Source organism: Ostrinia furnacalis, unplaced genomic scaffold (assembly GCF_004193835.3).
Source record: "Ostrinia furnacalis isolate ACB-3 unplaced genomic scaffold, ASM419383v2 OfSCF0319, whole genome shotgun sequence".
In the NCBI taxonomy this organism is placed as follows: Eukaryota; Metazoa; Arthropoda; class Insecta; order Lepidoptera; family Crambidae; genus Ostrinia; species Ostrinia furnacalis.
Window position 1 is genome coordinate 164,515 of NW_021130558.1, and position 25,689 is coordinate 190,203.

At 37.0% G+C, this 25,689-nt stretch overlaps 2 protein-coding genes across 3 annotated transcripts in view; both read left to right on the top strand.

The window, feature by feature from the left end:
• The first annotated feature begins 200 nt into the window (after positions 1–200).
• Positions 201–3,774, top strand: LOC114360113 (dynein regulatory complex subunit 5). Its single transcript, XM_028314690.1, has 11 exons — positions 201–415; positions 496–746; positions 1,072–1,255; positions 1,501–1,678; positions 1,797–1,984; positions 2,073–2,220; positions 2,323–2,500; positions 2,630–2,843; positions 3,197–3,330; positions 3,416–3,505; positions 3,598–3,774. Exons 1-11 carry the CDS (start codon positions 250–252, stop codon positions 3,718–3,720), a joined length of 1,854 nt encoding a protein of 617 aa, XP_028170491.1. The 5' UTR covers positions 201–249; the 3' UTR covers positions 3,721–3,774.
• Positions 3,775–3,865: 91 nt separating this feature from the next.
• Cip4 (formin-binding protein 1-like Cip4) overlaps positions 3,866–25,689 on the top strand; it is a 41,972-nt gene continuing 20,148 nt past the window's right edge. For both annotated transcript variants that reach the window (XM_028313799.1, XM_028313808.1), the window contains exon 1: positions 3,866–4,104. In XM_028313799.1, the coding sequence (XP_028169600.1) occupies positions 4,075–4,104 (30 nt within the window). In that variant the 5' untranslated portion in view covers positions 3,866–4,074. The remainder of the gene's footprint in view (positions 4,105–25,689) is intronic.

The window sequence follows — 25,689 nt, forward strand, 5'->3', positions numbered from 1 at the left end:
TTTTAAAAACTATAGGCCTATTAATGTTGCAAGAACCATAGAATAGTTTACCCATGAAACCCGTTTTGCATGTTTTGTTTTAATGGGAAAATCAATGGTTGCTAAAGATAACAAAACAATTGTATCTTAGCAACAACATTAATACGGAAAATAATTTTGTTATTGATTACTGTTAGTACTACTGTAGGTACCACCCCCTAATACCTGGTAGTACATTATCTTAAGTTAACATTTTGTCTTTTTTGCATCATGAAATTAATAGATAGCATTAGTTATAATACATACTTAGCTTATAAACAATCTGAAAGCATTGAACCTAATCGTAAAATAAAATCTGAAAGCTTAGAATGGGATTATCGTCACCCGAAATCTCTTGCATCTTTAAGTATTGAAACTATAAGTGAGAATTGGTCAGGTAATATTCTGCCTTAATTATTATAATACTTTGATTAAAAATGTCGTTCTTTAAGTTTGTATAATACCTTTTTTTTTCAGGATATCCTAAATTGTATCAATTTGTGGCAAAGGATCGCGAGTATTTTTTAAGAATTCTTAATACTGACGTACCTCTTCAAATTTTGGTAGATAACATAAAAAGCGATATATTTTGGAAACGATGTTATACTTCAAGATGGACTGATTCTCCTACAATATCGAATGGTCGAAGGTGGATAAACGTTTATCTTGAGCGACATTATGCTGATATCTTAGAAAATATGAATCCACGCCATTATGATCCTGAAAAGGTACCAAACTACCGTTATTAAGCAATATTTATTGATTTACATAGTTACTTTATGCAAATTAATAGTTTTTCTGAGCTTTATAGCTTGGTGCAATCATATTTTTATCAGATTTATAAATTTCGTTTGTTCGTTTCGTTAATTCATTCGTTTCAGCCGAAAGATGTCCACTGCTGGACAAAGGCCTCCCCCAAAGATTTCCACAAAGACCATTTCTGCACCGCTCGCATCCAGGTACCTCCCGCGACCTTCACCAGATCGTCGGTCCACCTAGTGGGAGACCTGCCCACGCTACGTCTTCCGAATGTCTTATGAATCTTACCAACAGGTTAACACGTTGGTGAAACTATGTGGGCCGTATATTCAATCACTATCAATTCGAAGTCTGGTACCTTCAGATATCCCCATGCAAAGAACTACATCACCAGAAATGGCCGATCTTATAACAAGTCTACGGTCGAATGGTAACAAAACCGATATCAAACGAAATGGTGATAACATCCTATCACGGGGTAAGATTCTTATATTGTATTTTTTTAACGATGCACGTTTTTTAATTATTGAATGTTATCACTGAGACTGACTTAAACTTGCAGGCGATTTTCAGTATCTCATGTTAATTCAACCATACGATCCAAGATTTATTTTATCTATTGGTTCTTCTGAGTCGCCCTATCCTACCAGTGCATATAAGACAATGTAAGTTTTTGATATGCATAATAGAATTACCTGTATAATGTTTTGTTTGACTTTTTAGATCACATTTCCCTACACGCTGCCTTAGGCAGCTTAACTAACTTAGTTGAGTTGCATATTACATACCAACTACGTAACATCAGTGTAGATTATCGCAAGGATCAGTTTCAATTTACAAACAATGATGCAAAAAATTTATCCCACGGTCTGGAGAAATGCTCTCAGCTGAAAATACTCAGGTAAAAAGGAAATTTAGTAAATTGATTTTGGTTACCAACGGACCTATGTTTGGGCACAGATCAAAAACTGACTTTATCATCACATCAACCATTATTTATTTGAATTCACCTTTTTCAGAATTACTAGAAGCGATATGAATTGCCAAAGAGTAAAATATATTCTTCGTGGATTAACTGATCATGAGCATTTAGAAACTCTTGATTTTAGTCATTGCAAAATTTCGAACGATGGTGCAGCCTCTGTTGCAAAATTTGTATCCCGGCATGAAAACCTGCGCAATCTTCTCTTAGTGGACAATATATTTGGTAACTTAGTAATTGGTTTATTTTTATCTATTTACTTACATTCAATTAATTGGATTTGCTGTCTTATGAAATATCAATACTGTTTCAGGTCCTACAGGAGCTGAAAGTATATCACACGCATTGAATCATGCCGGTTGTGGGATTCGAAATTTGGATTTGAGATTAAATAATAAACTTGGTTCTGAAGGGATAGCTCACATTGCTGTTTCTCTTGCAAGAGGGTGTAATTTAACGTCGTAAATACTTTTTTTATAATGTTATTTTATATATTAATCAATTAAGCGTAATAAAAATATGTATTAAATGACCGTTAATTAAATCTTGCTACTATTTCAAAGGTTGAACATATCTGGTTGCGGCATTACCCCAGGACCACTAACAAAAGCTCCAACTGGTGTTTGGTCTGCTACCAGTGCTGAAAATCCGCCAACTTGTGGTGAGCTACTGGCAAGAGCAATTGGTCTGGTGAAAACACCTTTGAGGTCATTGGACATTAGTGTTAATGATATTGGATCTGTATGTATTCTTTATTACAAAGTATATTTCGAAATGATAATTATTATTTTAACATAATTAAGTTTAATTTTTATTTCTGAATAAATTCTAAGAACAATTGAACTAAAAATTAACGACGTTTAATTTTAGCCGAGTGATTATACATTGTCAAATGCAATATGCTTGAGCTATATTATTGACATAAATTTGAAAAGATCTGGAATGAGTTCAGTTGCTATGGCAATAGCAGAAGCGGCAGCCTCTAGTCAAAGGCTCAGAAGAGAAGCCGAAAAAGGGATTAGATTTAGAAGAAGTGCTGGAAGAGTCGTCCAAGCTCGAAGAGTAGCAAAATGCATGAATATTGGTAATTTGCGGGTTTTTTTCAATTCAATTTGATGTAACAAAACTAACGAAGTAATAGGACATCTGCAATACTTGGAATTGGATTTTACTTTCCATGAATTACAGCCAATAATTCACTTTCAATAAATGAACAGGCACTAAAAATAATATACAGCAACTATTTCAATCAAAGTTGTTTTTAAAGTTTGTATGATGGATGACCATTTAAATTCCTTCTCAGCTTTTGCAGAAATATTTGAACAAGTGATTTACACCACGCCTTAACGTCTGAGCCATAGATAAGATCAAAGATATAATTATTTATCTTTTACTTAATAATAATGATGTTTTCCAACTTTGCATTATTAATTTTAGATGCTGATCCGATACTTCTGGCGCAGCAACTTTCAGCCCGTCCATCAATTGTTTCTGTAGCATCAGAAGAAGGCGTGCATAGCATACTAATGCAACCATTGCCATCCGATTTTGGTTTCGTACCAGCATTAAAAGTAAGATGTCATTGATAATAACAAAAGCATGAAGTAACAACTTAGTACCAGCAAAAATTTTATGTTCAATCATTATACATTTCAGAGCCCTTTACCTTCTTCACGCGCATCATCTATCACTGGTCCACCGACATCAAGAAGGTCAAGTCACCATGCTATTTTAGAACCAGTAAAGGTAGGAAAAAATCCCCGTGATTAACTAGTAAAATAAGACATGTTATCATTGACTGATATTTTAAATTAATTTTATACTTTTTGTTTTTATAGGAAGTACGTCGAACTGCTCTTGTCAGGCGTGGATCTGATGGTTCTCTACTGAAGTCACGAAATAATATGTATGAGAGACATATCAAAATATTCGTATCAAACGAATTTGATGATGATGATTGATGATTATTCTTTTTAATATATTTCACAAATGTATTCATACAAGTAAATATAGCTTTTCCCCATTTTTATGGACTTTTTTTTTATATGGCAACATTAACCATAAACAAGAAATCTTTTTCTTTTTCCGACCAATCCATGCCAGATTGCCAGTCGGCGATGTGCAGCCAGCCTGTCTTTTGAATGTCACGTCAGTCAGTTTAGTCAGCCATGTTTATTTCTTTGGAATGTGTTTGGAAATGGTGGTAGTGATAAAAAATTGAAGCTGTGGAATTATTTTAATAATTTTATTCGTAATAACTGTGTAGTGAAGCTTAAATGTGTTTTTTTGTGTAAGTGAGGTGATCTTGTAACTACATGAAAATGAGTTGGGGCACAGAGCTTTGGGTAAGTTCTTCTTTTTATTGCAATCTTCTGTACGTTACGAAATTGGATACCTACAGGTTTCTCATTAAAGTGTCGGTAATTTAAAATTTTCATACTCTTTAGTTGAACTAATGTTATTATCGTAGAAATTCGAATAAGTCTGAACGTTAAGCATTGCATCTCATAGACCTGCACCTAAAAATTTTGCAAGTTTGTTTTATTCCTTTGAAAAAGTAAGTTTATCCGTGGCCTTTCTTGACGCATTATCAAAATAATCTTACTTTACCAATACCAGACCGTAGGGTACTATGAAATATTTACTAAACTGTACAAAATATAATGCTACACTAAAAATCTCATTGCTACCATTATTTTTGGTCTTTTTGTATGTTAAATGTAAGTACCTACATGTCTAAACCAAATGTATGTTTACCAGAAGATTTATTAAATGAATCAGAATTTATGAATACAATTACCCATGGGCATTGTATTTTTGTGAGTTTTATGTTAGAACTTGTTATGAAGTTAAAGTAGTTCTGAAATCTTACATCTGTAAATTGGCAGTAAAATTGTTAGGAATTGATGAAATCTTTATTACCCACATCTTAAGTGTATGAAATGGTACAAGGTACGACATTTATGCCTCGCTGTAACTGTTGCAAAATTACATGTCACTGGTTAAAGGTTAAATAAGTTAAGGTTATTGTTAAAACATTACCAAACTTGTTTCTCTTTGTATCAAAGTTAATTACAGCACTAATAAAATGTTTCCTCATTTATTTCCCTTGAGTAGGAAAATTTTGATATGTTATTTCAGTTCAGATGGAATATTTGTACAATTCTTTAGCTTACTGGGTCATAATGAGAAATAACCGGAACATAAAACTCCGCAAATGTGATTAATAAAAAATTTAAAACAAAATTTGTAAAGACAATAAAAAAGTAAATTTTTATAGTTTAAAATACACACAGTGTAGTGAACAGAACAGTTTTTCTTGGAGAACACCACCTATACCACTGTAAAATAATATGTATTACAGTATTAACTTGAGCTTGAATATTCACTGTACCATAGTAAAACCACTGTGCAGGATTCTATTTACATGTTACACAAAATAATAAAACAATGACCAATAGTTATGATGTAGAATAAGGTTTTTAAGCTTACTGTAACTAAATTTTACTTTAACCCCCAATAGGGTATTGTTGAACACTTTCAAAGTGACATTTCCATACTACTAAACGTCACTTTAAAACAGTGTTCAACTAGGGTACAGTAACTTTTTGTTAATAAGGGTGTATAAGTTTTTTGGCATTCCACTACATTGGCATCAACAATCAATTTCGAGTAATACAAAATAGATGTCCTTTAGTCATTATTTAAACAATAACTGCCTTTTGCTGCATCTGAGTAAATATTACAAACATTATACAAATATCATTACAAAAATGTAATGAACTGTACATTATTGTGCCCCTGTTTAGTTAACACAGCAATCAAATTGTACATAGTTATTACTATCTCTATGACCTTTGAAACTATTGAAAACTTAATGACATTGTGGTTGCCACTTAATTAGAAACTAATAATACACTTGTAAGTCGAGTTTCATTATTTGCGCTTATTAGCAGTTTTATTGCAATTCAGGAAGCGTCACTGACATAAATGATGTATGTATTAGCTTTCGTGAAGACTGTTAACTTTCTGACCATTGTGCTCACGTCACCGCGTCGTGACTTGTCGACACGACGCGACCGTTTCTCATGTTCGATATTGAATTTGAACATCAGCACTACATGTATCATGGATCTACTTTCATTTACCTCTTTTGGCCAGTGTTTACTTTTGTCAACCTTATGGCCTTTAAAAGCTACATTTTTGGATGCAGTAGTCATGTGTTTTACAAGTTATAATAACTGTGGGAGATAGTCAAAGAAGAAATCAGTAAACAGCTAATTAGGTCGACTTTCAATGTAAATAGACCATCATGACCCTGATAAGTATTTCATCCAAGCTTAGGTAATACGCAACTGCGCGATAAATTAAGGTCCTTCGGTGGGAAACTGTATAAACGCGAGCGGAACTACGGCCAATCAGAGCAAGGCCTCATCATATCATCAGGAGTAATTGGGCCACGTCTCCTATACTATGCTGATTAGATGCAGAACCAGTCGGGGATGTTAAGACAGAAAAAAATCCGCGATCCTGGAATAGAACCCTCAAACTGCTCTGGCTTAGCTGTCGGCCACGATCGCACATAAGTGTTATATTTAAATACATGTTTGTTAGTTTGTTACATTCAGATTCAAGTCATACGCAGATTGTAATCAAAACGGCGCGGCGTCCGAAGTCCTCGAATCTTCATTCTCACTTGGTAAACAATGCCCTATACATGTACCAAACAATCAATGCCCGCCATACTTATTGTGTGTAAATCCACAACCGCTGCCAACAATTAGATCATTTAGATCAATGGCCACTTGGAATGCAAACTACGTTTCGGAAATGCTACCATTCTAAAAACTACCAAGTCAAAATGATGACTGCTCAAGCTTAGAATGCAATTATTAATAATCATGATGCAAACTGCTGAACTGAAAAAACTAAAAATAGTTATGAGTGTTTAAAAACTCGTTTTATTAATACAGTGATAGATTTAATAAAAGTTCTGAGACCAATTCGGCGACCTTGAGCAGAAGCCAGAATGTGTTGTTTGACCCTAAGAACTATTAGCACGCTATTATTTGCTTTATTGACCAAATAGCATCTGGCTTATTACTATTTTTCAGATTCAATTGACAGAAATAGACGATTTTGCATTTATTATGATTTGAATCACTGTACACGTAGTGCTTGAATAGTCCTACAGGCGAATTCACGCAATCCAAGCATTTTTATTCACACTTTCTTGGATTAAGAACCAACCGAAAATGCAAAAAAGTGTCATAAGCAGAGTTTGTTGGGAGAACTGAACACCTGCATATACTAGCGAGAGTGGTCAGCGTTGGCTTGGCAAGCTGCAAGCAAGGCCGGTGGCGACCCGCATTCCGCTCTCGCTACTTGTGAAATGAGACCATTTGTTACCCACGTAGGTACCTACCTCAATTCACATGCCTAGCAGATAGCCTTTAAAACTTGTAACAATATCCCGAAATTGCTGACTTCTAATTTCATTATAGCTTAACTTCTCAGAGCTGGTTTCGCAATTGAATTATCGAGGCATGTCCCTGAACTAGTTTGCAAAGTATTTTGTAATGCGACCTGCATATCGGTTACAGTTGGATGGATTGACTCCCAGCATAAAGTGCATAAAGTTGTTCCAGGAACTTCGCGTTTAACACAATGTCTTTATTACTATCCTTATCATTTTATTCGTCGGAATATGCGTTGTTTCATATTTTGTACGATTGAAAGCGAAAATACCACTAAGCTTTTTACACACACATTTAATAGTAAGTCGTGCTTTCTGTAGCATTGCGGCAAATGATATGTATTGTTTGCCCAATTTGACCGGATATGAAATTGAGGCTTCCAATGTGTGTCAAATCGGTTGTCTCACTAATGGCTTCGATCATGAACACATTTGGAAAGTCCAGATTTTTCTTTTGTAATTAAGTAATTAATTAATTATTACCGATGAATAAGCGAATTGAGTGAGAAAAAATAATAATGCGAGTTAGCTAGTTATGTATTCGGAAGTAGGTCGGTAGATCTGAGTGTGTTAATTTTTATGTCAATGAAATAGCATCTATTAATCATGTTATAATATCAATTGTTACAGCTGGTTCAATTTAATTGGGCGAGTGTTATTTTTTATGTAGGAAGGAATACACGTCAAACTCAGGTCGCAAATATTGTCTTTTTTTTTGTCGTCCTTTGTGATTGTTGTTTTGCGCGAGTAAGAGCTTGAATGGTGTAAACAATATTATTATGCAGAAATGTACATTCTATAATTTTCAATAATAACCACAGCACTTTGTGCTGCGGTTAAGTTTGACGTCCATGCTAAACGCTTGATAGAGAAATCATGTAGATATGGGTGCTTTTTGGGAATTCCCCAGAATGAAGTGCTTGAATTTTCCCTGTGTTACAAATACAATTTTGTTCCCCTTTGGAATTTATTAAATATTAAGACTGTTTATAATAGATAAACCCACGTTTGCTTTGTGGGTTGATCGCAACGAAAAAACGACATTGCTTGTTATGGATTCTCTGATGGGAGATGATCTCATCACTTAACTTTGTCTTAGTATTCTTGCTCGGAGCAATCTCGCAAATTATTTAGGATGCACGCACAAATAAAATTAACATCAATACGAAAGTTAAAAAATTTACAATAACTTTGTATTTTTGTTGTTACCCCGTTCATCGTTGTTTTCGTGTAACCAATGGTTATAAAATGGATTAGGTTATAAATATTTTATTCGGTCTGTCGGCTAAATAAATGTCCTATCCATAAGGAGGGCGCGGTTATAAAATGCTTTTGCCTAATTGGACTAGTATCGGATTACCTATGGGCGTGACGTTTTAGTGCGCGATCTTTCTTGATGGCAGTACAGGAGTGGCCATGCTTTGTTTATGTTTCAGCGTTCAAGGTTCCAATTGCTCCAATTCTTCTAAGCTTCGTGATTCCCGATCGATTTTCTTAATTTGGCTTCCATCCAGCGAACTGGCATTATTTGCGATGCAGGCGCGCGCCTCATTTGGCGAGCGGCAGCTCAGCAGGTCCACTTGCGGACTCCGGCGAACCGGTTCGACCAGAATACACAGGGCCGCGCCAAATCATACCTCCGCGTGTTGAGCTGCCAGAGCAACATTCAATTCTATTGACTCATTCATAAGGTTTCTAACGCCATCCATATGACAACGTTACACTACATGCGCTAAGCCGCTTAGCATCCTGGAGTTGTATTATTTTTGAGTGCCTCATACGTATCGTTACCTCGTGTTTCGCCACCGTCCTACGCCATCTCCGTCCGGGCTCGTGGGTCGTTGTTGCGAAACCGGTCAGCCTCCTTGTAGTTTTTTTGTAAATTATTACAACAATATTTCCGATTTTCCGCTATCCTTGTTTTACATAGCCATCCGAACATAGATCGGTGAGATTACTAAAGTCACCTTGAAAAGCTAAAATAAATTTGACTTCCAGCGAAGTCAGAAAGGCGACGCATTGGGAAAGTTAACACATATGATGTGTTTATTTAGAGAAAGTGTATCCAAACATAATGATCTACATGTTTTGTTCTCTTTGACTCTGTTCTAGGAGATCGAATCCCTATGAGCACATCGAGTTTATCGAGAGGTGAGAAGAGTTACTGGAACTGATCAAGTTCTTTCTTTGCTCTCTTAAAGTTGAAATATTCCGTCCACGCCTAGCGTAGTTCAAACCAATTGATGTTAACAACGATGCTTGCAACCTTCCAGCGTCGGTCATGCTGATTACCAAATATTCCCACACAGTGAACTTTATTCAGCGTAATCGCTTGTTAGTGAGACCCTGAGAAAACAACGAGAGCTCCGCATGAGGTCTGTAGATGTGAAGCGCCCGGACAATTATTATTATGGCGATGGTGCAATTAGACCGTGTAGTGCGCGTACTGCGTGCTGTGTAGTATACTCTAGTTCAGTTGCATCCATTTACGAGGCACATGCACTAAGGATTAGTTACCCATAAACAATGACGTGTTTTATTTATCAGCTACTTCCGTTTCAATTAATTAAGTATTTTCTTTTAATCTTAGTAAAATTGATATTATTTTTACGAAAACTTTTCTATTTAAGTTTTATCGAAGGTCAATGTCTGTTATGCAATAGAACCAGTTTGTCAAAATTTATTCAATAGGCGTTAAAAGCGAAACTAACTCATTTCACTGTCTCCTTGGAACGTGATTTCGCGATTTGCCACTCTCAATCAATTAGTTATTCAATAAAATGCTAATTTACCCGCGAAAGTGGTGGAGACAGTTATTTGACATAACATATTGAATTGGAATTTTGCAATATTTCCGTAATATTATGGAATGGATAATGTATTCGTTTGATTACCTAATTGCAGTGTTGATTGCGATTGCACGAGAAAACACCGTCTTTAGCGAATTACTGGTAACGGAACATTCTGCAAATAAATAAAGAAAAGCTGTTCTTGCAAAAGCCGTTAGTGACGCATTGCATGTTGAGCTTGAAACAGGAAGTTTAATGTATGACACGCCAACTAACGAGGTGGGTTAATCACTCTGCAGAGTATCTTCGGGTTTATCTCCCCGTCCCAACCCCACAAATGCCCACAATGTTGTCATCTCGTAAGACAGATCGAGTTTCTTCCATGAACACAGCCCGACGGTACATGATAGCCGTTGTGGTATTTCTAGTTTCAAGTTATCCTATTACTTGCATCTTAGCGTTAGTAATTCTAACTCGGCTTTTTATTTGATATTTTCCTGTCGTTTAAGTAATGCTAATAGCGTTTTATAATTTCCTCTGCATAGAAATTGCCAACACTTTCATAATATTCGTGTTCAGCGGCTATGGGCGTTTTTTTAATGCATATCTGTTTTTCTATAAAATGCGTTTTCCTTATTAAGTGGCGCGTTGTTATTATTGGTTACTTGATGAGTTTACTGTTTATAGTGCGGCAGATAACGTGTTGATGGGACGCCATATGCACATGTATGGCGGTGTCGGATTTCTCCCCGAGCTCGGCACGTGTTCACCGCAGATGCGGAAGCGTGCCTTTCTTTCGTCGATAGGAATTTCATTTGCTCGCGCTTCTGTTTACTTACTCGTACTGTACTCTTCAAGTTCGAGGTTATTCACTCGAGTTCAGATGAATAACACTTTATTTATAGCCAACCGAATATGGTTGTTCGTTAACTCATGAATTCTTGATCGTAAACTGTCATTGTTTGTCTATATCCGTAGCCTTTAGAATTAAAAATTAATCTTGTGTTGACAAAATGATGAACGCGAGGTGGTGAAGGAAGAATGGAAAATAATGACTTCATATCAACAAATTACTAATTTGCTAACGATGTTTTCCGATTCGCTAAATTACAATCCATAACCATGCTAATGCGGGTCTTGTTTTGATTTCAGGTGAGTTACGTAAGCAGTTGCACGCAATTCAATGATTGGTAACGATTCACTAATTCAATATCACTTTGCACATTTTCAATGCTGCATTTTAACTTCCTGGTTGATTTGTTGCGTGACATGTACCAATATTAAATTATAAGTAAATTGTGCGAACTTAGGTAGTTAGTTAATTTGGTAGTTAATAGAATTTAGTACGGCACGCGAAACATTGAACGAGACCGTCATTTTATTCTACTGTTTGAAAATCTTCACATAATGATCGTTATATTAGCTGACCTATAATAGTCAACTACCTATATCGATGATCTGTAACGGTACATAAACTGCATTTGTCAATGTAATCTTCTATCGATCGCAATTTGATGGCCAAGGGCCGTCCACCCTTACGGTGTTTACAGAGTCATCGCCTCTGGCATAACATCGATTTCCTGTTGCTTCAATCGAAGTACGAATCAATCAATCAATCAAAGAATGTACTGTTTTAAACTATTTATACCTACTTAACCACTCGGTTGATGTAAAAAAAAAACTTGCACTCAAGTACAGCTCGAAAGATTTACGATACATCGGTCAAGACAACGGATAAGTCGTCAAGAAGCCACGTCCAATAAGGGAATTGATTTATTTCCACATCTCATGTGCACAACCGTGAGACTCAGTCAGCTCGATAAGCGAGATTGATTAGATAGAACTTCGGTGATAACTGCTGAATTTATCAATCACATTGCTTGTTACAAAATACGAGTAATCTTCAATACCCGATTGTCCATTCGTCGTATGAATTTGTAATACTTATTTAGTCACATTCGCACGGTTCTCATGGCATTAAATTTCGCTCTTTCTTCACTCATGTTGTTTTGTAAGAGGTTAAAGACAGAAGACCGGTCGTTTGCTTGATGTGTTAGGCAACTCGAGCTATACGAGTAGAGCTTTCGTTGGGTTTGTTTTCTCAGCACTTTGCATGATTGTGTTTCAGACTAGTCGCTAGGTAAATGAATCGGATAAATGTAGATGATATTTCTAACATTTCGGCATCTCCCTTGGTAATTCAAGGTCGCTCGAGTGTATTTGACTGTGCTGGTTCATTCGTAGTCGCAACACCGTCGGTTATAAAGATAATATCGGTATAACGAATGCTTCTGAGTGCGTTGATCTTATCTAACGTTCATATTGCGTGGTGGGCTACATACGCGTTCGAGTTTGATGGATTAATGACTAAAAAAAACCGACATCATTGAATCCGATGATAATTACTTTAATTACATATGCTGTTCCAGAATTAAGTGTTAAAAAACTTCATTTGACACTTAATCTTATGATATCCAAGACCAAGGAAGTTCATTTAACCGAGTTGTGGTGGGAAATTTTGTACTTCATAAACGTCTAAACTCTTTTACAGTTATGGGAAGTACCTACCAACTTACTAATTGCATTGCACATCATCGTGCCATTAAAATTTTAATCGTCTACCTTAATGAGTTTAGGTATTATCTGTACCTGCATTACGACACATTCTATAATTATTAAAACTTGCAAGAATTCTACGATGCCCAAAAACAACTTTCGCGTTATTTGGTGAAATTCGAGCACATCATGATAATGTGAATTCTCATGCGCAGCGTTTTAAATTGGTTTACCGGCTGTTGTTTGTCGAGTCGTTATGACCAGTAGCGAAAGTGTCTGCTGGTGTCGTTGCACGCCGGACCTTCCCCGCAAGTAGGTGATGTGTCGCGCTTCAATCGCCTCGCCTCGTCTCACCTCCACCGACTCGCTTTCGTGGAATTTCTCATGTTTACGATTACTCCAACCCATACGTGCCCGTGGCCGTGATATGAAGCCGAGATCAACACCTCGATACGCTTTGTTAACGGCGATCTTTCTTGAAATTACTGTTCAACATCATTAGGGAACAGAAAAGTTAACACATGACGTCACGCTCAACGCTTCAGTGAAAGGTGTCTTGGGTATAGAAGGTACAAATTGATTTTAAAATATTCACAAATCATGCCGTTGCACAATCGACCATCCATCCAGCCAGTATCATCCACATCATGATGACTTTCGCACGCAGTAAATTAAAATCGCCTAATTTTCGAAAATAGTTAATGACGTTCTCTCTTTATAATATGATTCGTTTCCCTTACATTATGAAACAATAACCATGTACTTGGTTGACTGTGAAGTGTATACGAGCACTGGGAATTACATGTAAGACTATGATTGTGCGCGTTTCGTGAGAATTTGCCTTTGAACGGTGTGTTGAGCGCAACTCTGTGTCGAGTTGATAACGTGCAGCTGCATAACAATATTATATTTCAAGGCTCTATCTGCACTGTGAAAGGAAGCGCCATAGCGCCTATACCCATAGCCAATATAACAGTGCCAAAGTTCTCGGAATTACATTAGATGTGCCGTCATTCATCTTGGTTGTATTGGAGCAAAACTAAAAAAAACTAAATGCACTGTTCTCGCAACAAGTGATTGAATGCGTCACCTGTTACTTGGTGCATGTGCTTCGTTTTGTGATTCAGACGTCAATGAATGGCTTGTGTGCCCTCGTTGATGCAGGCACGTAGCATTCAATACTTAAATAGTACCGCGCCCTACGCTCACTTTTTATGTAGCGGTTATATTGTAACTTGTAACATCATGATCACAGCGCTTTTTAAAAAGGGGTCTTTTATCATTATTCTATGACATTTATTGTTGCTGTTGGTATTTTTTGTTAGTCATTATTCCATTAGTCTACATATTTTAGAATATTTTTCCTTCCCTCCTTCTTTATAGTCTTTAGTTTTATTATTACCATTATTTTTCTTTGCAATACAATCTTGGTCGCGTGCCTGTTGACATTCGGTCCCCTTCAATTAAACCATGTGTTCACGGCTACTTATGTTTCGGGATTGAAAGTGAAAACATCGTCCTTCTCACACATTGCATGTCGAACAGAATATTTCCATCTCGCTTTGACTAACGTAGGATATAAGTGATTTTTATAATTTACAGCGTTGGTAACTACTTGAAATATTTTCACATTCTCAATATTCACTTCTACGTACGACACATTGATTGGTTGGTTTAAATTCGTTTGTTTACGAGGAAAATTTAACGACCGAACGGAGAGGCCTGCATCACTCGGCCTCATTCAAACAATGTTATTGATAACCAAAAACCAAATAAACTGTTGGGTTATTGAACTTGGCTTTACATACTTGCTATTTGGGTCATACGCGCTTATTTCTTATTCCTTCTGAATTGGCTAATCGACTGAATGTTGTCCCGTGGGAATCGTTAAGCACTTTAAACTCAAACAGAGCTTGTTTGTTTATAAATAATCATGCTTTTAAATGTCAAGCACCGTCTCCCTTAGTTTATTTATGAGCCAATTTTAGCTTGTAGATCGTTCATAATGTTCCCGTTGTTAATCTGGTTTGAAATACCAATCGTTTTTGGCTGTTCAGTCATCATAATACAGGCGCCTGTGCAGCCCGAAATAACCACCTGAGTGAGTTTTCGGCAAGGGTTTACGTCAATTGGGGGCCATTTGGGAAATGTATCTGTTCTAAATGCTGTTTTATATACCAAATTAATATTTGTAAATGTAGGTATAGATACACGAATACAAAGCAAGTGTGTTTCTGAAAAGAAACTGTTTTGTAATCGGCTAAAAGGTTTGCGGTTGTAGCTACTCGGAATCCAGCGAATTCAAACGTCTGAGAATATTATAAATAACTTGAAAAAATCGAACTGTCTGAGAATAGCTAAAAATACGGTCATTAGTCCATGAATGTTGTTTGCTGCCGCGAGCTATCATCGGCGAGCGATGCACCTGCCGCGGTTGTCCCGCGCAGCTTGCCCCCCTGACCGGTCCCACCACCGCCGCTCGCGTCCGCTCGACTGGAAAATTATGCACATCTGCTGTTCACAACCTTTGCCTGCGCTTCCCTAATGGCGGCCAAAGACTTCTAGACTTTATTCTTTGTACTTTTACACGCAGAGGGCAATGTGTTTGCTGATAATTACAAATAGAAAATGGAGGGTTGAAAGCGATGATTTCTAAGCTTTTGCTATGCCTATATGAGTCGGATAATTCCATTGCATGGAATGATAGAGGAACATTATCGTAATCAAGTTAATCCAATTGCGATTTTCTTGTATTTCATCCGCAATGTTGATAGTTTGAACCAAACAAGGACACTGAGCGTCGAGAGACCGGTCCCGCTCTCGGATAAATAGCCAGCCAGTAATTGTGACGTGCACATTGAGGCGTCAAGAACAGTGGGCTCTTGTGGATTGTGACCGCTTGGCGCGCCCGGCTGGCGTCAATGCCGTCATCTAACACCAAGTGTCCAACAATCCCGTTTCCATTACTTCCTCCTCAGTTCATTTATAGAATGCTCTGTTCTGCATTCCATTTGATCGCAATTAAATTCTACTTCTCACATTAGTTTTTATCAACCAATTAATCAATGACAATTTGTGCACAAACTCTACAATTTCGAATGCATGTTACAAATCGAATTGGTGCGTGTAAATGCACAATTTTTACAAACAAATCTGCACACGACATTCTTTAGTTTCTTGAAATCGTCTCATGTTTGCTTTCCAGCAATATATTGCTTGCATTTTTCTACGTGAAAGCGGAAACGCGTGTGTCTCAACAATAGCTCGGGGCTCGTGCGGTGCCACATACTGCACTTCTATTGTAAGTCATTCCGCGAATTCATTGGATATGTGCTATACTGCGTAAACCTTTGACGGCATGGCATGACGTATTGGGAATAATATTGTGTTATTGGGAACTACGTGTTGTTGAATTCTTTTAAACAAATTGATTAGAATGCCCTTGATCGAACAGTTATTGTGGACGCTACATTATTACAACATATTCTGTAAACAATAGTCACTATGAAAGTATGTTATTCTAACCAGTAACCTTCTATGACACAATAGTCCAAATATACCACATCACTAATAATATTATCACAAAGAATTTGTAGTCCTCTTGATAACTTTCTGATGTTGGTCATGCTCATGCGACCTTTCTTGGGGTTTTATCTAAAATCCGTGCTCAAGGACACAGTGAAAAAATGTTTACGCTTCATAAACCCTCCTCCGATCTATTTCATTGCCCAGTTGCTACCCTTCGAGAAGGGATACGTTATCTTGGGGCTACTAATCTAATCAGATCCCTTCGAAGGGGCGATATCGACTTTTATTCGTAGGTGTTGCACTTTACCTCACGTAGAAACTTTCATTGTAAAAATATGCACGTATGTTAGTAATGTTTTAGTTAGTATGAACTTAATAACAGGAAACAAGCCCTTTGTGAGGTAACAATGAGTAATAGAATGACAAAAACGTTTTTTAGTTGCCAGGACAGGCACAATGCGCCCGCGGCTGTCTTCGTCCGCCTTCCCACGTAGCTCTACTCCACAATACCCAGCATTGTGGAACATCATTTTGATTATATGACGGACGAAAGTCTTTCTACCCATGATACAAGTCATTAGATGGCACTCAGAATTTTATTGTGTCTGAGTGCATGATGAAGGTTAAATTCGAGTTAATAGCGGTTGTCACGTCATAACTATTCCGACCATTCCTGTAATTAAATTGAATACGGTAATTGAATTACCGTTATAATAATTTTTTATGACGTTATGCAACATAGTGCCGCAGTTCGGTACACGAATAAAATCAAGATCGTTGCGTGTAAGAAAGTTAATAGCTCACGTCGATGTATCATTGACTTCAATAGCCACCGAGTTAGACGAAATATGATATGTGGCACACATACTCGATTTTAAAATGTATTCGTTTCACTAACGCAGCACTTCGCTGGCTCGTGGTCGCGATAAAAATGTATTTTACAGCAAAAGTTCTCGTTTCCCGTGCAGACGGGCAAGATGCTTGCAGCGAGTGAATGCTGCGGTCGTCGCTAGGGGCATTTGGCACGCCCTGAGCGGCTTCTGGACCTGTTCCTAGGCACATTAACATTGCTGTATTTATTTATCTGTTTCAACTTCGCAGTAACATAGTTGCAGCCATGAAACTGCACGTCTAGATGAATCGTGTTTACAATGATACATTTACTCTGAAACTTAAAAGTCGGCCATCATGTGCTATGCAAATGCCAATCAGCAGAACTTGTTTTCTTAAGTATTTTGTAAGTTGCAATGTAAAAGTTTTGGTTTTTCAATTATTCTAGGTAACATTTCAGAACAGTATTAAATGCCAATAAGTAGACTTGCTTTAACATAGTTGCGGTTTTAAACATTAGGTCAATGATGTAAAGACTGAACTGCAGCCGTCTACACCGTAACCACACTATAAGTTTTTATTATACCTTTGTCTGCGGCTTGTTGTACATCTTCATGAGAACACCGTGGCCATTCAACCGGAGCCTGCGCCTTCCCAAGCGATTTTGAAATGCCTATCTATAATATAGCATTATAATATTGTGGTATAATAATACCTATTGTTGTAAATTCGTTGTGCTCTATTTGCCATTGGCGTCGAACATAATATTGTGGTTAAAAAACGTTTGGATGCTGAAGTTTATAGTAATAATCTGAAGCAGCTGAAGTGTAACGAGGCGGTTTCCCGAGCCTACGAACGGCTGAGTGGAGTGCATTGTTTGGGGTCCGTAGGCTCGGCTGCAGTATTAAAACTTTTCAGACATCGCTTGCTAGTTGTAGCCTAGCCGTTGGCTAGCTCTTGGCTCTAGCATAAAATATTTTATTTCTAGACCAAGTTTCGGTTCAGGTCTATTTGTCAACCCGCATTTAACATACAATTTAAATAATATAATAGCCCTTCAACAAGTAGGTACCTACTCGCGAATCGAGACACAATAGAAATCTATTATTACCGCGAGTGCGACCTCATGCGACCGCTTAGGTTTCGATAGGATAAAGAATTATCTAAGATAATACTAAAACTACCCCTGGTAAAATCGTTGCTGTTTGGAGATGGTCAGTTGGATTTATAGGTTCAAAGTCCTATTACTTTCTATGACTTGCAAACCAAGAATTAACTAAGTAACTTTCACTGTCGTCATCGGTATTTATTTATTTATTCAAAATATTATCAGACTTACTTAATCCGTTTATAGCACTCAAAATAGAATTGCATACGACAGAGTTATTATCATTATTAATGAGGCTTATTATGTGTCCTCACTCCTCGTGCTTTCCACCGAAGCGAGAGCCGCTTTCCCAGACAGTCTTGACTCTTGCGTCTACAGCGGGTTCCTTTATGATGCCTTGTATAGGTATAGCTCTATAATTATACCCATTAAGCTCTTTAGTAGATTAGTAGATACGTTAATTAACATTGCTATTTGAACACCTGACATGACGACATTGACGACTGAATGCGTCAGAAAACACCCAAATTAGTGGAACCTTGTAAAAGTAGCCTTTAAGTTTTAACAATCTCATAAACTCTTTAGTAAAACTCTATTCTATTATGACCGTCGCATCATTCGGCCTTGCTGTGATAAGAATCAAGATTATATGGTATATGTACTTGCAAAAGGTGCAATAATATTTAACCGTATGGTTTGTCTATCTAGCTAGAGTTGCTTACACTCTGATAACGTAATCTTATTTTGTATTGCATAAACGTGCTAAGAACAAAAGCGCAGAGTAGAAAGTACCAAAAGTGACGGCAATAAAAAATCGTACGTGCTTGACGGAATTAATTTGAATTAAACAGACCTAAGCCGGGGCACGTTTTGTTTACCTAAGTGGTTATTATTATTGGCGCCAATGTTCTACATATTTTCCAAACTAGTGTAAAATGAACGGACTTACCTATTCATCATTATAAGTTATAATAATGTTAGTGTAGATGACTTGCGAGTCAAATTCCTACTTTCTTTGAATAACAAAGTGTAATTTTATCACTTTGTCGGACGGAAATCACAAGGATAATAATAATGATACAATAATCATGATTTACGATGGTTGCATTGATCCTGTCAAGGTATTGTGCTAATCTATCTGTGCATTACCAAATGAAAGACACTTTTGTTTCTGCATGACGTGACATTTATTTTACACGTAAAGATGAAAGTGGAAATGTTACGTGTGTCGAAAAGGCGTGCCGTGCATTGATATGTCGAAAGTACCTACGAAAAAGAAAGTGAATACATTTAGTACAGCAGTTGAAATTGCAAATACTTATAGGCAATTAATTTTGTATAAAAAAAGAATAGACACTATACAGCAAAGTCATCTATAGTATCAAGCGAAAACTGTTAAATTGTAAACATAATGCCTAAATATTGTAATATTACTGGTCTGTCAGGTTTTTAATAACGACGTTTTTTTAAATTGTTGTCAACAGCTGCGTTAAACATTGTTGGCTATCGCCAACGCCAAATTAGTCGAAAGTATTTTTTTTGGAATTAGCTTTCGAATGTAATAAAAATAAATAAAATTTGTAACAATATTTCATGATTTTCAAAAATAATGCCTGCCGCAGAAGACAGGTTCACCAATAGTGCAATGTTCCACTGACATGCTGCTATTTGGTGTGTCAAAATTACGACCATGAGCTTTTATCTCCTTATTTCCTTTCATTCGCTCTACCATGCACAAAAGGGAAGGGAAAAGTGAGACAGTCTTTCCCGTCTCTACTCTCTGCATACACCATACAGAAAACTTCGTTATTAATGTAGATTTAAACAGTAGACGCGTGCAATGCGTCTAGCCGCAAATACAGCAGACGTTGAGTCACGCAGGGTGACGCAGGCGGGGGCGCATCGGGGCGACGCTTCGGCACCCCGTGACGTCACGGAAGTGACTCACGCGAAACGATTTCCTAATTTGGTCTTGGGGTGAATAAAATTCTGAAGATTCGCACCTTTGCGTACACAGCTTTACAGTAAAAATCTTGTTAACGACGCGAGAACTTTTAAGAATGGTGGACATCGTGATGTTTCAGATATTTTCTCTCATTAGCCTCTTATTGATAAGAAATAACAATATATCTCGCAAGGGTTTTCGTAGACTGTTAAATTATAAATTAATGTATCAATAATTTATTATGGCAATTTGTTTTTGTCTAAGTGTATGTGTAATTAAAACAAAACAAAAAATCTTGTAATTTGGCTGATATTTTCCTTCTTAGAAAACAAATGACCAATATTTTTTACCAACTAGAGTGCTACGTATGCTAATGACGTTATTACTCGATTAACTAGGTCGTTTGGTCATCAATCAGAATTCACACTGATTCATCATTTCTATAGCAATAAAACCTGTTGATTAAATGCCATGTCAAAACTAACGCTGCATAAATTGTTGTAACTGCAACTGGATATTATAATTTCCAGGAAATTCTATGTCTGTTTTAACATAGTTGAAGCTGTTATGAAGAAACCAAGATGTGGTCTAGTTATCGATATTGGAAAGTATTAACGTGAATAAACTGGGCCGGCGACGATCATGTTAGTTATTAACGACATCAAAACCGTGTCACCTGTTGTGGGGTGCCTTATGTAATGCAGCGGTGTAATATAATTACATAAGTGAGAGCAAACTTGTACGGTCTCTGACCAGCCCCGTAAGCATTGTGCAAACGCAGGATACACCCCCGCCTCAGAGACCAAATTATTACTTGTTCAATAAGATTTATAACTGTTTCCACATTCGAAACTCCTATTCTGTAAAGGTTTACAGGAAGACTTTCTATAATATCTCTGGTTGGGCTAAGGTGTTGTAATACAGGGTTTGTTTTTAGTGTAAATGTCTGTGTGTGTTGTGAATTATAACTAGGTATTTCACTTTCCTTCCAAGTTAATGTGAATGTTTCGCTATCGTGCGTTTCATTGGGTATTTAGTGAATCATTCTACCGTTCTACAAAGGGATTTCCATTACAGTATTAATTAATTGTTTGTTTGAAATATGTTGCACCAATAGTATTATGTTATAATTATTATGAGCTGTAGGTACAGCTCTTATCCCAACTAGGTAGTTGGGAGCTTGTTTTGTTACACAGTGTAGACACATACACCGTAATGTTAATTAAGCCGTGGCGTATTTCAAATAATATTCTAATAATGAGATCATCAAGGTCATACTGAAAATGTTCAAGTGTGGTATATAAGTAAATCCAATAACATGTTTTTTCTGAATGTAAATAAAAAACAACCTTTGGAATTTATTAATTATTTAATGTAATTTATCAATATTGTATGCCCAAAGACAATATTTTAACTCTTTTTAAAAATTAGAAAAGAATTGATGATATTAGTATAAAAGACGAAACGTACGATATTGCGATGTCGTTAATAATATCGTGAATATTAGCTCATTATTTATCAGCAATAATAAATGAGTCAATCAACGGAAAAGATTTTAAGAACATAATACATATTAAAGAAGTAACTCTACACTTCAGTTAAGTGATCATTTGGTGCATTTGGAACGCTACTTCCAAGCAACACAGGTACGAAATTAATGAAGGCACTCACATTTTATCAGCACGACATATCGTCCAAACTTGGTGATTAACCAAGTATGATAAAAGCCTCCAACATTCTGACACATCACGGAAACGCAATAATGATACAATCCGTGATTCTGAGAATAAAAGTGCCGTAAAAATTAGACTACACGGAATCTTAAAAAATCCGTTTTCTTTCACGTCGAAAAAATAAATAGATCTATACGTATTGGTAAATGACATAATAAGTGCTGCAAAGGATATTCCTTACATCCTAGCGGATCGCTAGATCTTATTAAATTGCGCTTGCTGCTTGCTATTGACAGGAATACAGGATATCGGAAACCATCTTAGACGGACTAGAAATGATTATGAGGACTTCTATTTACGATAATAATTTTGATAAATATTTCACTACAGGCAATGTTAACAAGGTCAATCAATCAATCAATCAAATAATCATTTATTGTGTTAGTTATAGGTAATACAATAACACAGATCTTAAATGTTTACATACAACCGCTATAACCTGCCGATTGGGCCGTCACCACGGCATGTCTTTGAGATTTGTAAATAACTTTTGTTTTGCGTAATATTTGTTATTGATTGTTATCAATGTCACGTAATCTTATCATGGCAAGCCTGGGTATTGTTGTCTGATTAAGAGACGATGAGTAATGAGTGCTAATCAGCCGAGGCCAGGGCTAGGGCGTTCCTCCGCGGTGAGTCACCATCGGAGTCCATCGAATCGATTGCTTTCGTCCGTCCGTCGCGACGATTCCGGTATGAATCCGCAATCACGGTGATGCATACAGTGACGGAAATATTCGATGCGAGTGCGTGCGAAAGGTCGCAGCATGTCTCATGACATCGAACGCGCAAAACAGTGCGTACGAGTCGAGGGCACGGTCGCAATGCAATGCGAATGTGCTATGCATTAACAAACATGACAATGTAGTTCTATTATATTCAGCATTGAGGATATTCAAAGATAAGTGGGCGACGAGATATCGCGCTATCATTCCGAGATAACTGCTAAACCCTTATTCAAAGAAGGGGATATCGCATAAAACGTCATCATCATCATCATCATCATTTCAGCCACAGGACGTCCACTGCTGAACATAGGCCTCCCCCAATGCTTTCCATGTTGATCGATTGGTAGCGGCCTGCGTCCAGCGCTTCCCTGCTACCTTTACGATGTCGTCGGTCCACCTTGTAGGTGGTCGCATAAAACGTCATTAGTGCTGTATGAGTAGGTAGGTACCTGTTGTACTGTACTATATTGAAGCAACAAGTTATAATGAGCTGAATGTACTGAAATTATTACTCCAGTTTTAAAAGAAAGTTGAAATATTTAAACATTTTGTAACGGACACTGGTTTGAATATAAAACCAGAGCATATCACATCAAGGAAAACGTGAGAATACGTTAATGTTACCCGACACTCGCTCTACGAGGTACTTCCACAAGTGTGACATTGGCATTCATGTGAGACGCCGATACCTAGAATGCAAGGCCATTTGCGATACTTGTTTGCAATATAATAATAATACGTTACAAGATCACATTTTGATACGTTACATTTTCAGGATTGCTCTATGACTAGAGTATTAATTACAAATTCCTCAATATCTTATTTGATCTTTTCACTAACTGCGTTGACTCAGTTAAGTCACCAGAGAATTTCTCTTCGAATACCAATGCGAGAGCGTTGTAGAACTGAATGCCATGTCGATTATAGGCTAGCCGTCGCGTCGTCCGCCGCGATTACACTAATGTTTGGTTATCGCACGGCGCGACATGTGGCAATTGCCGGGTATTGACGACGCCGCGCCTCGGGTATGCATCAACACCATGACAGGTTCAACGACATACCTGCCGCGTGTGCCAAATATGTGACGCCACTGTTTACCGGCCTGCTGGAGATAGCGCGACTAATGCAAGTCCACTCGGCTGGACGGATGATAACAAAAGCACGTAACTTAGTAATATTGATTGTTATTGGAATTTAGAACTGGCTAAACGGCTGTTTGTCATACGGCATTGTTTACACTTCGCTAGCGTCTATTGTTTTTCTAGTCGAACATCAGCAAACAATACGAATCGTAATGAGTATCTTTTAATAGACAGTGGCAGAAGAACTAACAGATAGTTTCTAGTGTGACATTATTTCTGTTTTTGATCTCTACATTTCATCACGTACCTACCATGACGTTTGATTAATTTATAAATTATGTATTAGTTTGGGTTCTATATTGGCTCACATAAAATTCTAAATCCTATTCTTTGTCTTACTACCGATTTGTGTTCATAATAATCTCTCTTCATAATTTTATTTTTCATACTTTTTTTATTCATACATTTTTATTACTACCATCGGAGCTCATAACAGTTAGTAATCATAATTTTTTTATCAATACTGTTACTACTAAGAACCATTTAAAATACATAATTTTTATTTTCAGATCTTTTTTTTTCATAACATTCATTGATCATATTGTTTTAATTAATAATGTTGTTACTAAGAACATACTTCAACTCATAATGTTGTTGTTCAGAATAATTTACTTTATAACAGACATACTCGTATCTTTAAAAAAATCATATATAATTTAATAGAGTAGATAAGCATGCAGAGCATGCAGCATGAAAGCAAGCATGCAGCATGCATTGGTATCTCCTCGTCTCCGGCGCTGCGGGATGTGCAGCCCTTCCGCCCTTGCGTAACGAGGCTCAGGCACCCACGCTTGCTTCCGCAGCTTCGGCTTTTTGGATCGCCATCGGCGCCTTCGGCGCCTCGGCGACCAGCCTCAGCCGCTCCAGCTCACCCGGGCGCCTGAGCCTCGTTACAGCGGGCGAGGGCTGCCCTCCCTCCGCGCCTCCGGCTTTTAAATTACACTCTAGGGGTAGGGCAGACAAGACTACGTGGAGTCGGTTTTGCAGCGATTCGTTTCTGTCACGTTAGTTTTGTGGCACAAAATATTGCCTGTTTTGGACCATTTCAAATTAATTTAATGTTAAAATACGATTTAATACGAATATAGACATCATGATTTTCAATAATATGGATAAATACACTTATGAGTAATAAATTTATGAAAACAAATATTAGGATACATCACATTTATGAATATTATAGTTATTTATTCGAATGATTATGAGTTTCGATCATTAGTATAGAAAAATATATGAAAACAAATATTAGTAAAAACTAAGTGTATGATTAGTGATATTATGAATATCAATGATTATGTTTTTAAATATGTAGGTTTTAAATTTTTTATGAAGAATGATCATTATGGTATCAAATTGTATGAGAAATATTTTCGGACCTCCAATGATAGGAATTGAAAAGTTATGTAAGAAAATGCGCTACCATTAGTTTGTCATTATTTTAGGTAACCGCGTGCGGTACACATGTCGGTTAGCACTCGATTCGTGTCTAGCATACATATGGTGTTCCGTGGTCCGAACATTACGTGTGCGCATTCCATTCTATCGGTCCGCCGTGGCCTGCGCGGGCGCCGCCCATTAACGTCTTTTTAACAACACACAACTGCATGCCAAACTGACACACTGGAACGCATTTCAGACACTTAGTACGAACGAATGTTACGCAGTCAATTTATGTAAATAAAGAGTTGTATCCACTCATTGAAAATTTTTTACTACTTGGTAGGTATTTTTAATAATGAGTTTTACGTANGGGTCAAGGCCACTGCGCATAAATTTACAAAATTTACATTAAACCTAACCTACCTAACCTTACCTACCTTATGAAATGTTTTACCTACATTTACTGTCTGTCATTTCGTCTATCATATTTTTAACTTAATGTAGTTAAAATCTTATGCTCTATGTTATGATGACTTTCTAGGATTCTGATTCCATGGAAATAAGCTTAAAACTTTGACACGTTTATTTATTCCGTCCAACGTCCTCTTTACTACTTCAGACTAAAGTGTAAAATACGCAGCATCTGCGGCTTCCAGTTGTTTACTATCCCACTTGTTCTGCAGGATAAACTTAATGACTCCAGATATAGCGCCG

Excerpts from the sequence above, each read along its gene's own strand:
- LOC114360113 (XM_028314690.1), top strand. The coding sequence starts at position 250 with ATGAAATTAATAGATAGCATTAGTTATAATACATACTTAGCTTATAAA. Across the intron at positions 416-495 it reads TATAAGTGAGAATTGGTCAG|GATATCCTAAATTGTATCAA; the intron begins GTAATATTCTGC and ends TTTTTTTTTCAG. Across the intron at positions 3,506-3,597 it reads CTATTTTAGAACCAGTAAAG|GAAGTACGTCGAACTGCTCT; the intron begins GTAGGAAAAAAT and ends TTGTTTTTATAG.